The 18,008-nt window shown below is 36.8% G+C and overlaps 1 protein-coding gene across 21 annotated transcripts in view; it reads left to right on the top strand.

The window, feature by feature from the left end:
* Nucleotides 1-18,008, top strand: part of JAKMIP3 (Janus kinase and microtubule interacting protein 3) — a 178,615-nt gene that overhangs the window by 144,830 nt on the left and 15,777 nt on the right. For 20 of the 21 annotated variants that reach the window (XM_048857693.2, XM_048857691.2, XM_048857706.2 and 17 more), the window contains one exon: nucleotides 98-233. Coding sequence is in view for 1 of the 21 variants with exons in the window: in XM_048857711.2 (XP_048713668.1) it covers nucleotides 98-283 (186 nt within the window). In the remaining 20 variants the exon portion in view is untranslated. Of the gene's footprint in view, nucleotides 1-97; nucleotides 1,419-18,008 lie in introns of those variants that run through there. The other variant, XM_048857711.2, reaches the window with a different exon arrangement.

Genomic DNA, 18,008 nt, shown 5'->3' with positions numbered 1-18,008 from the left:
GTGAATGTGAACCTTATAGATATTTTATGCATGTTATTTTTTTTCCCTGGATATACTTTCCTTTGATCCCATGTCTTTGAAAATGTTCTTGTTTCAGACTACTGAGGAAGCTAGAAATACTTATATTCTTATTGAGCAAGACAGCATTGGTTACCAAGGTGAAATAAAAAAGAAGACATTACGATTTCCAGAAGCCCAAATATATATTTTGTCACTGAAGACTGAAAATATAATCTTTTTGACCCTGTTAGACAATGAATTAGGATTTATGAGAGTTTCTTAAAGTGGAGTCTACTCTTCTGATGTCTATGGCTGTACATTTTTATAAGCTAGAATTAGAACTGTCTAAGAAAGCCAAAAAAAAAATTAAAAAAATATATTAACAATTACAGGCTTCTCTAAAGGAAGCCCTGTCTCTGCTGCTTGAAACAACTTTCAGCTTTACATAAAAAGCAGTATACTAATTCAGATAAAGTGAATATATTGTGGTTCCCTGCTAAGCAGGTAGTAAACTGCTTCTGTAAAGAAGTGATCATGTCCTGTTTTATACATCACTCATGTATGTGTGTTAGTTGTGGTTATTTAAATACATGTCTTGAAGGAAGATTTTAAAAAGAGTTCCAGACTAGTCTATGATGAAAACATAAATGTGAATGAAATGAAGCATTGTATTCCGAAATGTTTTTCCTTCAGTTGATGGGAAGTAGAACTAATTCATCTGATAATTTCAGAAAAATGTATTTCTTTTCCATAGCACAGGGTATGTATAGTGGTTTGTTGAATATCCCAAGCACTTAATGATGGAGGGGAGGTGTGACTACAAAGTTCTGAACCTTCAGAATGTGGTTTCATTTTGTTCTGAAGTTTCAGTAAACTATGCTCTGTAACACTAAGAGAAAAATGGCAGAATAACATATAATGCACTTAAGTTCCTCAATGAAGATGAAGCATTCAACAGCGTCCCATGGAAACTTTGAACCTGTGAAGGGAATAGAAGTGAAAATGTGTTGTCACTGATCTGAATGTCCAGAATGCTGGAAGGTGGGAATGTGTGTAAAAAACGAAGATTTGATTAATTTGAGAAAAGAAAGCACAAGCAAGGAAGGTGGGAATCCCTGATTGTATCTCTTGGATTTAAATGTCAGAAAAATGAAAAAAAAATTGTCTTCTTTAGAAAGATGCACAAAGGAAAGACTCTGAAAGAAAGCACACAAATGTACTTCACCAAAAAGTAACAAGAGAAATTGAAACAAAGTGCCAAAATCTGGATTTACCAATGAATATATAAAAAGCATCTCATCTGGCCTTTTCCACAACTGCTGTGTGTCTAAAATAGGGAGCAGAGAGATGATGAAGAAACTGTACCTATTCTTTTGGAAGCATAACCGAGAAAGCAAAACTAAAGAAGTTACTGAAAGGTAAGAAGAAATGTCTTAGCAGATCATTGATTTGCTTACACTTTTGTAAGTACAAGAATAGGGTTTGATCCTGCAGTCCTTATTCAAGCCAACATTGTTTTAAGTACAATATAGAGGAAATTCTGACCTGATCAGTATTTGTTGTAAATGTTATGTATCCACATTTCATTTTAGGCAGTGGCTGATGTATTATATTTCAGTGTAATAAATAACAAATGATCATTTTATTCTCTAGATCCATGTTTCCTCTTAATCAAAAATACTTTTAAAATTATCAAAGACTATCAAATTTGTACAAACCCACAGACAATCATATACATGTAACAGAAGCGAATAGTTGTTTCCTTTTGGGATATAAAAGACTGAAAACTTTCCTAAATAATGCATATCTGTTTAACACTTTCACACAGCTTTTCTTTAGTGGAGTTACTTATGCTGGTGCTTAGTTATTTGTATGCTTATCAAGAAGAGAACTGTGCCTGTTGTTTAAGTTCAACCACAAAATTATTTGAAATTGGTTTTGTTTCAAGTCTGTGCTGCATGATTCAGAGAAGGGACTTGAAGGGAGTGTCCCACATTTCAGGTGAGTGCCTTAACCAGTGGGCTCTAGAAGTCAGAATCTCTCTCTCTTTCTCGCTTGCTCTCTCTCTCTTTGTCCCTGGCCCAGTGAATATTTAATTATTTATACACAGTGGAACAGCTCCAACAGCATAGATTGAGAGCGACAGAGACTGACTCTATAGCCCTGAAAAAATTTTACTGTTTTTTGGCCAGCTCTACAGTTCATTGGTGTGATGAAGTAGTAGTAAGCAGAGTAATCGCAATAATGCCTACATACTTCTTTTGCATATTAAAGTGGGAACTGACTCATTATTGTTTTATATCTAGCTCACGTCATGGTATTCCAGTTCTACAAGATGAAATTTGTTTTCGTGAGTTCAGAGTTCAGTCATTGCATTAGAGCTAGTGCCCAGATTTTGGTTCTGCCAAGCCATTTAGAATGCATCTGAGTGAATATGCGTCACTCAAAACCAAACCTTGCTTTTGGGTTCATAATGGGGAAAGTCATGCTAATTCACACACAATCTATTTCAAACTTTGGATCCTGTGAACTGTGCAAACCAGGTTTATGCAAAACTTTGTGAACCCATTTTGCACTGAGTTTGTCAGTTTGCACAGCTCTTATCAGATGGTCAGGAATTTTCTGATGAAACTTATTTAATCAGAAAAATGCTGAATCACTGAACGAAAATTGTATGAGAAAGGGTCAGTTTCAGTGATACTACTGATTCAAAACATTTCTCAAAAAAAAGTTTTGAAATTGTGAAAACATCCAGTTTGACACTTTCATATATCAATTTTGTTTTAAAAAATAGGTTAATTTATGCTAAAAAGGGTTTTGTTTTTAAAAAAGGTCAAAAACTGAATGAAATGTTCCACAAGGATCAAACAAAATATTTTGATTGACCCAAACCAGAAATGTTTTCAAGATTATCAGTTTGCAAACATTTTTGAGATTTTTGACTTTTTGTCCACTTTTGGGATGGGAAATTCTTTTGCCATCTCAAAAAGTCTTTCAAAATGGTAAAAATACTTGCCACCCAGCTCCATACAGAAGCATTAGAAGAAACTATTGCCTAATTATCATTGTTTCCAATGAGATTATCATGATAGATTATAACTCAATTACTGTGCAATCCATCATATCACCATTAGCAGAAGAGGACTAAAAATATAAGCATTTTCTCTTTCCATTTCACCCATGAGTCCCTCCACTTGTAATTTTTTTTCAATTACTTTTAGTTTTTTAATAAGAGTTGGAATCAAGGCAGAAAGATCAGATCTTGATTTGAATTTCCCCAAAGTTTAAGGGTGTTTGGATGCAGGGTATTGGTTTGTCCCATTTATTTAACTTTAAAAAAAAAATCTAACAGATAAGGGAGTGTAAGGACAATTTGCATGGGACATATAGGAAGTGTTATAAATGATCATTCTGAATTGGTACTGTCAGATTTAGTAATGCATAGTGTTCTCATATAGTTACAGGTACATAAATTGCTGTCATGTTCATTCTTATGAATGTAACCTTCTTTATATCATTTTCTTTGAACTCACAAGCCAGTCCAGTTGTCCCAAAGGAGCTGATATGTCTCAAATTTAGCAGTCTAACATCTTAAAGACAGTGAGAGCACAACTGCTAAATTATGCTCAGGCAGCCAATGAGAGCAATGTGATTTATATGCTTGGCAAAACATGAAGAGAAACTCAATGAAGTAGGATAAGGGAAAAAATTCAGATCCAGTGTAATCAGATTAGAACTTCAGTTTACCAGGAAACTTGGGGTGACTGAGGTAAAACGTGACAATGGGGTGGGGGATGAAAGGACTCCTAAAGACAGCAAAGAAAAACTGGTTCTAGTCAACCCAAAACTTTGCTTATCCCTCAAACTTTTCTGAGGTTTGTGCACTGTTGTGCTTCCTAGTTATTGCTGACATGGGAGGTGGATTACAGCGGAGAGAACTTGAAGCTAATTGAGGGTAATAGCATTTATACCCCAATATATGTTTAACAAGTGCTACTGTATAAGGATGTTAACATGAGCAGCTCTGGCGCTAAATGAAAAAATGAAGGCTTCAGCCATAAAGTAACCTCAGCAAAAAAGTGTCTCTACTAATCTAGATTAACAACAGTGAATATTCCCAAATCATACATCTCCTCATTCATACATTTATATGCATTCCCATTTACATCCTTATGGTTGGTGATAAATATACGTTAAAAGCTGTGTTATCCGGCACTTTATCAACCAGAAAGCTCTGTTAACCGGCATTTCTGATATCTCCCAATACAAATCTTCAATCTAGTACCTGGGATGAGTGTACTGCCCAGGAGGTTATGCAATTGGACATTCTGCACTCTACTTTTATGCAAAAGAGGCAGAAGACAAGAAAGCAAGCTGATATCAGGGATTTATTCAAAAAAGCAGCTTCCAGCGTGTGTCATAGGGTCATTACAGATTCAGTCCAGCCTCCTACACCTTCTACATCTACAATGATAATTGATGTTGATAATGATGACCTTGAGGCACTGCAAGATCCTGAAGTGCTTTCTGAATCATCAAAGAAAGATTAAATTATGCTCAGTATAGTCTTAGTGTTAAGTGTATTTTTAGTGATCTGGGTGTACGCCACATGCTGCCCATAGTGATATGTAGTGTCATAAGACAACCTACTAGAAAACTTTACCTGTATACACCTAAGTGCTTCAAGAAACCAACCACTCTGCTGTGCAGTACTACAACTGGGTTGGTGAGTCCCTGTGTACTGTTTTATACTTTATTCATTTTATTGTATTCTAATTCTTGGAAAATTGGTATTCCATTGGTAAGTATAACTCTTAGTTAACTGGAATTTTTGACTAACCAGTGCCCCCCATTCCGTCCTCGTGCTGGATAACAAAGCTTTTACTGTACATTGTATATCTATAACCAATAAAATGGGTACTAGTATATCATCTCATTAGATTTGCATCTGTTGCAAATACAAGATGCTCTCAAAAGGTAATTAGGGCTTCTTGAAAATTTTTGGTTGAAACTATTTTTCAACAAAAAATTGGATTTTCAAAACTCAGTTATTTCCCCCCCCCCCCAAAAGTGTTTGTTCTTCATGAAAATTTTTGATTTTTTCATCAAAAACCCAAGTATCCCAAACCAAAATGTTCTCAGATTTCTGCTGGAAACTGAAAAATTACTATCTGAAATGCTGCCACTCTACTTCGTTATCTAGCTTGACTTCCTAATATGTATTCTCTCTACTACGTTTTCCTTTTGGTAGAGAGCTTTGGTGAATAGAGCTTTAATGAGCTGAAATGCTGAAATGAGCCTTTAACCATACATCATTTCTAAATTATGGTGCACAGCTCAACTATAGCCCTTTTGGTTAATTTAAATGAGGCCAGACAATTCTCCACAAACAGTGAGACATGTTTTGGTAGCTGGAAAGGGTGAGTGTCATTAGAGTAGTTTCCGAGACGTAGAACTGATCATCAGAATCAGCCACAGGAGGGAGCTACAACCAAAAAATAAATGAGCTGTACAATATTTTTTGCTTTTGTGTGTTGTCAGGTTGCTTGCTTTGTCACATAGTTTGGAGTTTTAGGATGATTGTGTTGTCTTAATTATTTTGCATAATGTGTATTTTAAATTGTACTTGAGATCTTAGAGCTGTAAGGATAGGTATTGTTTGTACAAGTCAAAGTAAGTAAATACTTTCAAGTAATACTCCTCAAAAATCTAACCATTGTAGTTCAGCCGTAGAAAAACAATTATTCATTTTCCTACATTTCAATCTTATAAACCAGTGGATCTGTTGAAATACCAGTTGGCTGACAAAAATGAATTACTTAGGGATACCTTTTCATTGTGATGTGCAAGTAGTTACAGTCCATTCTTGTTAAGAGTCAAAGGAGGTATACAGCTCAGTGGAAACTTGGCCTTAAATGCACTGAGCTGTGTGTGTGTGTGTGTATGTGCGCACCTGTGCCTGTGTATTATGTACAGAGCTCTGTGTAGCTTCAAATCCTGTGTCTTTCACCAATAGAAGTTGGTCCAATCAAATTTATTATCTCACCTGCCTTGTCCCTCTATTATGTATAACACACACAAAGACACAGACACACATCCACACACAAACACACATGCTTTATGAAATGAGATTTTCAGAGCTAAACCTCAGCAGTTCCCAGTAAGCTGAAATCACACACACACGCACACCCCACAAGTTTACATGAACAAAATAGTACCTTCACACACAGGGCTTGAAATTAGACCTGGATGGGAAAGAGGGAGTGAATGGATGTTGCAGAGGACTTGTGAGAGGTGATCTCTGCAACTAGTCCTGTTTAGAAGGCAGACTGCCATGTGCTGGACAAGCTGGAATTTCTGCTTGGCCATGACGAATAGCTCTTAGTACAGAGAGTTATAGCAGTCCAGTCTTTTATTGCTCCTTTTATTGTTGTGTCTTCATTTCCAGAAGTGATTATTTTGTTGTTGTTTTTAGGAAGCCGGGCAGAAATTTTTGATTTTGCCGATGGGTGCCCCTCCCCTCTTTGCGAATGGCAGGTGGGGCCTTGGGGGGGAAGAGGCCAAGTGGGGGCGGGGCCTCGGGAAGATACCGAGTAGGGGCGGAGCCTCGGGGCTGAGCACAGGCACAAAAGAGCGGTGGGGCCACAGTCTTGGCGCCAGGGCCTGCAAAAGAATAATCCAGCCCTGTGGGTGCTGAGCATCCCCTATTTTTTTCTGTGGGTGCTTGAACCACAGAGTCAGTGCCTATGCATGGGGGAATTTCCGAACTACAAGGGCTTGAGTTTCACTTTATTATCTTATCAGTTGCACTCATTATATAAATTTCCATACATTTTGTTTTTAAAAATAGCTGTAACTGGCTTATTTTACATGGGCAAATTCTGCTCACCTTTGCACTGGTGTAAATCTTGAGTAACTTTTTTGACCTCAACAGAGAGCAGAAATTGGCTCAAAGTATGTGAACTATATTACTCTGAAAGCATTTTCCTACAGATTAAAAAAAACTGCTGATACGTATAAAAGCAGAGGATGTCTGGCTGCAAAATACTTCTGCTTCAGTGTTTCAGCTGTTTTAAACAAACGAAAATGCATTGAGATGACAATGCCGACCTGAATTTACAACATCCAGAGATGAGATTAGATAAAGGTCCTGAGGCAGGAATTGCTTGAGGACAGTTTAAGCACAGTGTAGAATTGAAGCACAGCTGGGGAAGCTATTTGGTCATGGAGAGGTTTCAGTTCATAAAATAAGAGACTGCTATTTACTATTTTAATGAGGGTTTATTTGGTACTGACAGGACAGTTTGTTAAATTGAACTTGACATATGTAAAAACAAAATAGAAAAATTAAATGGCTAGTACATGATTCAAAAGTTGAAAAATATGCAGTTTCATACTTTAATTGACTATGAACTATAGTACTTAAAATGTTAAGCAGCCAAGACCAAAAATATTTTATTGAGGGTCTCTCTCAAAAACAATATAATCCTATGTTATTCTTTAGAATTGTTGATGTCTATATACCCAGATCATTAGTGTATCCTACACTGATTATATGTAACTGTCTGGGAATTAACGCTTTGAAGTCTGTGCTTGGGTAGTACACTATGTGGCTAATGTAGGGTGACTGGACAGCAAATGTGAAAAATTGGGACAGGGGGTGGGGGGTAATAGGAGCCTATATAAAAAAGACCCAAAAATTGGGACTGTCCCTATAAAATCAAGACATCTGGTCACCCTAGGCTAATGGATAATATTTCTACTAGCTGTTGTCATGTAGCTGTACTTCCAACTGATTTTTTAAAAATAATAAAATTGTATAGAATGCTGAACGCAACCAGACAAAAGTCACCACATGAAATAAACTTGAGGTGCGGAAAGGGAAGCTTGTTTCAGACCAGTACAGAGGAGATGAGCATACATGTCTAAATAAATTACAGAACATGTACATGTATTTTTCAGCACCCCGCTTGGAAAGCATGGCCCTGGGAGTTCTAATAACACACATTCAATTAGAAACAAAGATGAAAATGGCAGCACATACTTTGCCTCTATGCTCACTATGTGCTGTGTCCAGTAGTTTGCACATTCTGCAGCAGACACTTCTAAATGAAGCTACTGGAAACTCAGTGGTGTTACTACACAGGAGCCAGTACAGACATTTTCTTTGGGTTTTATCTGTCCAGTTTCTCATTCCATGATGAGTTTTGCTTTGAACTCCAGGGTTAAAAGAGCCCAAAACATAAATGTAAAACTCAGTCTAAATGGTGCTGAGTTTTGTGTGTTTTCCTAGGAAAGCCACTATGACACCATGTACTTCACACAGTTACAACACAAAACCATTATTCAGTCCAGGTTTTTGCAAAACCCCCAGTCTGCATTCACTCAGAAAGAATAACAAATATTTTCATAATCTTAGTCTGAGTTTTGAGTTGGTAACAAAACTTGAAACCAGGGAAAAATTCTTGTCAGTTTCCAGCCACACTGTAAACATTTTTGGAAGCTCTTCTACTAAAACTATTTTCTGCATTATTTCTTGGGTGTGAAAGTAAGATTGTGGCAAGATCATTTTTGCCTCATCTCTTTGGAAACTAAGCTGTCAGGACTGGAATAAAAGATCTGAAAAACTATTGTTGCTTTATTTTACTTGAGATACAGTACTTTGAGAGTCACACAGGAAAAAAGCACAACAAGAGAGGTATTATTATTGCTAGAATTAAAGATGGACCTGGACTGCAAATCTCAGATGCAGACCCAGACTCTCCTGAAGTTCAGTGGTGCTCACATCTGATATTTGGTTAAGGCCCATTTCTTCTTGTTACAGTGCTTGGGCAGATAAAGAATTACTAGACAATCCCCGGTACAATGTTTTATTTGTTTAAATATCTCAGTAGTCACATAGACATCCATTGTAGTTTGTTGCTATGCCCATTTTGTATAAGTCCAGTTTATAAATGTCCTTTCACTTATGATGGCATTAAATTCACCAGTAAAAGCATTCCTCCATATTTAAAGTTCTGTAAAACGTTGTGCATATTAATGGTGCAGATTCTTTGCAGTGCCTACTTACCCTGTCGCAGCACAATGAGCTCCTGTTGCTATTCCTCCTCCAGAAAGACTCAATTTCGGGTGTGTCAGGCCTTCATAAAATACAGGGTTAAAACCTCAATTACCATTTAAAAGGGTCCTTACATCTGTTACGCTTCTTCCCAGCTGTTGCATTTGAGGCAGTTACAGTATTTATTGGTAAAGAATTGATTGTTCCCATCTGCCAGTGATTCTCTGTGATGTCCTTGCTATGAGGCACACAACAGACTATTGTTTGTTCTGTTTAGTCATATTTGTTTTTGTAGACCAGAAACCTTTAAATGTCTTCAGGATAGCGATTGTCATCTGAAGAAGAAAACTTAGCTGGTAGAGACATTTTAGCATACCAAGAGACTAGAGAACTTCTACATGACATGACTGATTCTTGACATCCTTTGTTGATTAAACAAATGCTGCAGCAGTGGAAAAAAGTTTCCAAATAATAATAGAAGGGTTAAGGAGAATGGGTTTCCAAAGTTGTCTCAGAGAACAATAAAAGAGGAAAATGTTCTGATCAGACTCAAAGTGACTCCATTTTCAATGAGTCACTTTTTTTTAAAGCTACAGTGTAATTAGATATGCCTCCCACTGTCTCAGCAGGTGGGTGAAACTAGATGGGGCCAACTGTGATGGGGACACTCACTAAGGGACACTAGGTAGCGCCTCCTCCTGGGAGTCTCTGGCACCCATTGGCCAGCTGTGGGGAGGGGTGCTGATTGATCAGTATTCCTCAGCTCCCAGGACTTAACCTGGCATGCGGGCCAGGTAGAGCCTCTTTCGGCTCCATTCTAACAGTCCCGCCTTTCCCACCGGAGCTAGGAATGGGAACCCGGACTGACAGATCCTGCAGGACTAGCCGATTGCCTGTTTGGGGGTCAGGAAGGAATTTTTCTCTCATGGGCCAATTGGCAGAGGACGGGAGTTTTTTGCCTTCCTTGCAGGCACAGTGGATTAAGTAGGAATGTGCTTAGTACCTAACTGAAGTACTGAGCTGAATTGTTCATTTGTCACAACTTGTGGCCAGTTTCCAGTGTGGTTAAGAGAATAAAATGAACAGTTTCCAGAGGTAAAAGACCTGGGATTTTAGTGATGGGCCTTGGGCTCATGGATTAAGGTGAGACCTTGCAGCCTTTGCATGCTGAGGTCAGACGTTGTGGCCCTCGCAGGCCGAGGTCCCCACCCTTCTGCATCCTCTCTCCCCCTAGTAGGGGGAAGTGGTGCTTAGACTCAGAGAGAGCAGAGTCCTGAGGGGTAGGCTGAAGAGAACCTACCTGGCATTATGGATTATATGGTAAGGTGACCTGTAATGCTAATTAAGTGCCTGGTATAGGAGAGTGTGGGAGATGGGCAGGTAGTGCCCCTCCTCTGTGTTGAAGTTTAATAAAAGTTGTGGACTGCCACTTAATTCCATGTATGTATCTGTCCTTGTTTTGCCACTGCATCTCCCTCAAACTGTTTTCCTTCAGGTGGGTGTTATTTTAGGAGAAGGGGTATATGGTATTTTTTTCTGCAGGATAAAATCAATGGATTATCATTTCGTAAATGGAATCTAAACTCATTCTTAGCTAAATACTGAACTGAGATGTGCTCCTTATGAATCTAGGCCAGTGTGTATATTTTTGAATAAGTACAGGCTTTTTACTGAATTCTTTAAAAAAATACCCGTTGTCCCACAAGTCTTTAATATTTCAAGCTTTAAAAAAAATTCTGCTTCTTAGCACTGGCAGTTCCCAGTGATATAACAAGTAAAACCAGCATATTTTATGATTTAACTACTATAATTATGCAGATGAAGGCCATACAGAACACAGCAAACTCAGTATTAGCCTGAAGTATAGGTTTAATTAGCTATTAAAGCTGTTGTGTTCAACATCATACTATGACTTAATTTTAAAAGCATTACATTAGTGATTCACTAATGATATATTACTTATTATTTCTCAATAATTCCCATTTTTATTCTTTTTGCTGAATATAATTTCTTTCCAAGCCTTGCAACAATCAAAAGAAGGTTATTAAATTGATGTGTTATAACAATGAATAGTAAAAAACATGCATAGATTATTGAGGGCTTTTTATTTGGTTCCTGACAGTGGCCTTGGTCATCTAAGTAGCATTTTGTCATTGCACCCTCTAATCAGAGCCAGGATTTCTACATTCCATTACACAGTCCAACTGGAGTGATCTTCAGCTTTCGCTGATCTCTTCATCATGCTGAGATTCCTCTTCACAGAGCAACTATCACATGTTACATTTGCACTACAAATAACTCTTGCAAGGAAGCATATTTCACATCATGTTCTGAAAGGCAATGCATATTTTAAAGCTTTAACTCCCAGTGCTCCCTGGGACATTAGAAGTGTCAAGCACACAATACTGTCCACTTCTAGAAACCTCAAGTGAAGATCCTCAAAGTGAGGATCCTGCACTTTCTACAACAAAACAAAGTATCTTTATATTTTCCCCAATCCCAACAGACTTCTGCATTTTGTAGAAATTATAAACACTTGTACAGGGACAGACATCTTATCTACTACAAGGACACTTAATCCACCCCTTTTCTAAGAAGATATAATCATGTTTGATTCTCCTGTCCTGGTTTTTGAGTATTAAAACTTTTAGGGAACCTATTTGTATGGCTATTGTTTAAAAAATCATTGTAGTCCTTATGAAACAGAAAAAGCTAGGGGCCAAATCATCATCAAATATTTGAAATATATGGAAATTAACTTACATGGTACTTAGTTTTTTAAAAATAGGAAATAATATTCATCTCTATAAATAAGAAGGAAGTGTGATCAATGGCTAGATCACATAACTTGTATGCATCTCATTTTCCTTATCTGTAAATTGGAATATTAATGCCTATTAGTACTCACTTTTTAAAGCACTTTGAGACTTATTATTGATTTTATATTATTATCGGCTACTCACTAAATGCCAGATTCAAACAAATATTTATATGGCTTCTAACCCTAAAGTATTGTGGCTGTATTGGTATTGTGTGGGTGAGAGGAATTCAAGGGTACACCTCAAGCTAATCTCTTTGGATTTGTACCAGAGTAACTGAGCTCAGAATCTGAACCTAATGAAAATACCTGCCCAAATTCCAATTTCAGTTACAGGTATAACTCCAAACCATGCACTTCAGAATTATATTCATTTATAATCATCTCATAACGGCATTTTATTTTTCTTTTCTTTTCTTTTTCCCAACACATTAGCCACCTCATACTGAGTGCTTGAGAGAATGTAGCTATATTTACAAATAAATATAACTTTTAACTCTTCATTCACCTAGTGCCTAATCCAAAGCCCGCTGAAGTGAATAAGAGTCTTCCATTGACTTTAGTGGATATTAGATCAGGCCCTGAGTTCACAAATTAAAATATTAAAAGACATTGTTTTAAACTACATATTTCCACATAAAAATAACTATTTCCAGAGGACCAGATCATGTTATATTGGGGAGAGGTGGGGGGAACCTGGCCACATTGAAGTCAATGCCAAAACGCCTATTGATTTCAGTGGAACCAGGATTTCACCCCTTTACTCACATCATATAATGTCTTACTCCATGAATAGTTCCATTGACTTAACTGGGACTACTTGTGGAGTAAGGTACAATTCAGTGTGAGTAAGGATATCACTAACTGGCCTTGAGTTTAGGTGCTTTTTCTAAACTAGGCAAGTCTCCAGTACTTTAGAATCTGTAATTGCAATGCCTTTAATATTTGCTTGTGACAGGTTTGTAGTGTCTTATCTTCCTCCTTTTGTTAGCTCTCCTGCAATTGATTCTTACTCCTTTCTGATCTTAGTAGAAATCCTTTAAAAAGCTTATACAGTGGTCAGTCAGAACAAACCATTTACATACTGCCCTCCCTCCCCCCGCACTTTAATTGCATTTAGTGGTTATGTCAGGGTTGTTGGTTTTTTAAAATGAATTACTGAACTGTTCATTTTCCCTGAATCATTTTAAGGGTCAAAGATGAAAGAGATGAGGAATCTCATTTATAATCTAATCAGTTGTGTTTCACTTTTGTGCTGGGAATGGAGAAATATAACTTGTCAGTTTGCTGAGCCCTTTAATTCTATTTATTGTTATTGCATATTTCATAACTATGCATAACTAATGAGTTTATATGAAAATCATATTTGTTTTTTCAGTAGACTCAGCTGTTTAAAGAGTGTCATTTCTTTTTCAGTGCAAGATGTATTTAAAATAAATTCCATAGTGGGGCAGACATTCTGAGTTAGCAAATATAAATAAGAATCTCCTTAAACAATTTAGTATATCTGATAAAGCTTTGGGCATTTTTTAAAGAAAAAGCATAAATTATACATGCAGTGAAATGAGAAAAATTGCTTTAGAGGAAGTTCAAACACTGGTCTATCTTAATGGGAGTCCATAGGACTTCAGATCTTGGGAGATTTGTGTATAATTCTCTATTAAGTATTAGCTCTCCCTGTTCATTCAAATCCAGATTATAATGAACAAATCCAATTTACTTTAACACAAACCACAAAGAAATAAATAATTAAACTGATACCTACATTTCAATCACTTTATGGGTTTTGTTTGTTTTGGAATATTAACCATCTGTTTGCTGAGCAATCTCGGATCTCTTTTTTTTTTTTTTTTTTGCTTGCTTTGATTCTTTTGTTGGGAAGTACAATTAGTTTGTTCATATTAACATACATAGTTGAACTCTAAAGTGAAATTACAGTCAATGTTCTAATATTTTCTAATATAAATGTGATTTTGGTACATTATCTCAGGTCCTGACCCTATAAACCTAACTCATGCGACTAGTCCCATTTCCTCAACAGTACTAATTGTATGACTAATTAGTACTCATCATGAGTAAGGGTTGCAGAATCACAGCTTTATACATTAATAGGTTACTTATGGTGCATATAATGCTTATGGACATATTAAAGATAATTCTGGTAATGCTATTCATTACACCTGTCATATGATACATTTACAAACTGCTGCTAATATATTGAAGGAGCTTATGTTTGGCTGCCCCAACATGGTTCACCATGGAGCAATAGGGGTTAGGAAATTCCTTCCCTGACACCATCTCAGAGACCCTGAGTCTGTGAAAGGAGTTCCCCAGTTATAGATAAAGAAAGAGATGTGTTGCATGTATGAATTATTGTTTGTGCACCAGGTGTTTTAAAATACACTCTATGTTAAACCAAATTCCCAAATATTGGTTTAACTCATTGATTCCTAATGTATTTCCTCTTAGAAACTGGAAGAACAAAACTCAGCTCTTCACAGCCTCCCTTTGTGAACACCTGAGTGTAAATGGCATCACGGCTGATCTTTTAAATCCGATGTGTGTAGGCTCTGCCAATCAGAAAATCTAACATGTGACTTACCACATGATTTGTTGCAAGGAAACTGGATGAAATCTGAAATAAACCAGTGTAATTCATCTAAACATTCTTGTCTCAGCAAAGAGAGAAGAATATGTTCCTGCCAATTTTGATGAAAGGATTGAGGGCTTAGCAATAACCTTGAATGAAACCTTACTGGTTTGAATTTTGAATGTAAATCCAAAACCAAGCAGATTCACCTGGTTTAGGGTTTTGCAGTGAAATAGTTCACATAGCTCTAGCCAAATCTTTTTTGTGAATTCAACCCTGTTTTTTTAAACATACCCAATAAACAACAAAATTGGAAAGAATATGGTATCTGTAATATAGTAAGATTTTTTTACTGTATTTTAGCTTCTTTTATCACAGTCACAACATACTGCATGTCTTCTAATACTATTTTAAAATATATCCATAATGGGAATGTTTTTTTGAGAAATGTCAAAAGTTACTGTTAATTCTCAAGATTTTAGATCCTGCTAATTTTTGTTTGAATCCTGATTTGACAGATGTCATTGTAAGAAGGATTTGGCCTACCGTCTGCTATTTTTATTTGTTGCAATTTTAGGTGATCAGATTCTTAAACTTTTAGAAGGCTTAATTTAATTCTAGGACAACTTTTAACCTTGCAATGACTATAAATCCCATGATTAAAGGCATATACTTTGTAACATTTAAATTGGACTTTGCAAATATAACAGAGGGGAAGAAACTAGCATATAAGAAGGCCAGAGAATATGTGTGTGAGGTGAAGACAGCATGTTCTCTCTATTTCACCCCAACAACACCTACAAGGCAGTGGAAGACCCTCCATGTGAGCTCTGCATAGTCAGGGTTCTGCAGATATCTGGGGATTAATACAGAACAGGAGAGGTTGTCTCTATTGAAAAAAGAAAAGGAGGACTGGTGGCACCTTAGAGCTCAAATAAATTTGTTAGTCTCTAAGGTGCCACAAGTCCTCCTTTTCTTTTTGTGGATACAGACTAACACGGCTGCTACTCTGAAACCTGTCTCTATTGAGTATCTGTTTTCTGTGGCTCACTGCTATTGGACTCAGCAGATTTCTCAATGGAAATCTGTACAACAGTTAATTCTGCTAGAATCAGCTTTCAGTCTCCTCTCTGGCTATTAACTGCCCAGAGTGAGTGCAAAGGGAAAGACCATTCCAAATAAGGCCAATATCCTTTGGGGAAAGCAGAGTACTGCCCCCTAGAACCCTGGTCTTCACACAGTTTTCAGACTATAAGTGAAATGCTGGCCCCATTGAAGCCAATGGGAGTTTTGCCAGTGACTTCATTGGGACCAGTTTTTCATCCTGTGTCTACTTCTCCCTTCCCAAATCCCTCCACTGTGAAGGAAGCATGCAGCTCCACCCAGAGATTTTGGAGAAGTTTTGCCTCTTCATGGGTTTTTCCAAAGTTTATAGTTAATTTTCCTCTTAAATTGCTGTAAGTATGAAAACACATTTGACATTTAGAGAATGGATAAAAAGAGAATTAGAAGGAACAGCGTGAACTATAGGATACTAGCATGTACTAATAAAATTACTATGGTCACTGAGTTAGGAGCATTGTAAAATGGCTGGAATTCATCATGCCAGAGTAAATATCATGTTTCCCAGAATTAATTTCAAATTATGAAAAATGTGATGTTTCTCAAATTGGCATGGGGTATCTGTACCAGGAATGCCTTTATGGAGTCCTAGATTCTGTAAATCTATAATAAAGTTTTTAAAGGGTGTACTAATTATAAGTATATATTCTAAAAACTACCATTAAAAGGTCAGCTACAAAAGAGATCTACATATAAGTAAGATTAAGCACTTCTCTAGAGGAGGAAGGGAATTTTTTCCCAAAAGAAGCGTGAATTATGGGCAGAATGTCAGTCCGGATTTTCTGCATTTACTCTACATTTCTGGCTTGAGTAAGCTCTTTGCTGATTTACAGTGTAAGTATTCTTGTTTTAAATGCCATACTTTAAAGCAGCAAATGTTCCTGTATCAGTGACCTGGAGATCTGTAATAAAAAGTAAAACATGTCACCAGCAAGGTTCTTGAAAAGGATTGTCTTGCTTCCATTGTTTCATGCCTCACTGTACTTGCAGATCAGTTTAGACTGTGTATTTTTATTGAGTTCTCATTCAGGATCAACACAATATACAAGAATCAGGTTTATTTTTATGCCATTGAGCCAGAATCCCACTATAGGAGGTACTTTTTTCAAAGCAGTGCAGGATATTTAGCCACACATCCTCCATTAAAGTTTAATGGAAGTGGTGACATCTGCTGCACTGTTTAGAAATTTCAACTTGTTTGTCCACTATGAAAATGACCAGAGAATTAGTGGCGACTGTATTCATTTCCAGTTTTCAAAAGTTGATGCCTAAAATACACATACAGATCCCTCATTTACACATGCAAATGCACACTTAGATATGAAATTACTCATTGTTGCCACCAAAGGGCTCATTGTGCTCTTCAGAAAGTTAATTTTGAAAGTTGGGCCCTTCATGAAATATACCAGAAATCAAACTTTTTACACTGGTCCAGTGCTACATAGCTAAGCAGGCTTGGCCTCGGGGATTCCTTAGCCAGAGTTTTCACAAAGTTTCCATAATGTGATTCCCAATTTTCAGCATGTCAAAATTTAACATTCATTTTGTTCTATCTGTCAAAACTCTGTGCAGTTAGACTTGAGTGCCCTTTGGATTGGGGCAGAATAGGCAACCATGTGTGCTACGTAATGGGTTCTAGCCATGTAGATATTGCACATACATTAAAAATGGATGTTTCTGTAGAGCAGAGAAGTTAAGAATTGGCTTTAGAGACTCATAAAAGCCCCACAACCTCAATAATTGTAAGAGCTAAACATTTAAACTACTTTTTCTTTGCTGAGGAAACAGACTAACATAATGTATTCTACAAATTACCAGAAATATACAATAAACAGTGAAATAACATCATAAATTGCTTTCTATACACAACACCATTACCTTTCCCAAATACCACTTATATTGTTACAAAGCCAATATCTTTGTTTCCTAGCAGAATTTTTTTCTTCTAAAAAATCTGTAACCCATTCCAAACTGATTTCATTCCAAAAAGGAATGAAGCCCCCTTTATAAGGACTCACCACATCAAAACAATCAGCACACACAAAAATGTTCAAAAATATTGTGTTGGTTATTAATTTTGTTTTAAAAATATTGTATAATAAGCTTCCATCTATCATTTTTGCCGTCCATATGTGGAGTATTGCAATTGATCCATCACCATGGAATTTTGAAGCAGCCTATCTTTACATTGGGCTATTGGGCACCAATTCAGGACAGCACTTAAGCATGTCCTTAACTTCAGCTACCTGCTTACATCCTATTGACTTCAATGAGACTTAACCATGTACTTAAAGTTAATCACATGTTGTGTCCTGCACTGAATAGGAATTCTTTCCTGAATCAGGTCTAGTACAGGGGCTCTGGTATAGCCACCATGCTGCATTTAAGAAGAAAGAGGAATGTAATAGGAATCAATAATT

This window comes from Caretta caretta, chromosome 7 (genome assembly GCF_965140235.1).
Source record: "Caretta caretta isolate rCarCar2 chromosome 7, rCarCar1.hap1, whole genome shotgun sequence".
Lineage (NCBI taxonomy): Eukaryota > Metazoa > Chordata > Testudines > Cheloniidae > Caretta > Caretta caretta.
Note: the sequence above shows the minus strand (reverse complement) of the source record. Positions and strands in the feature narration are given on the sequence as shown.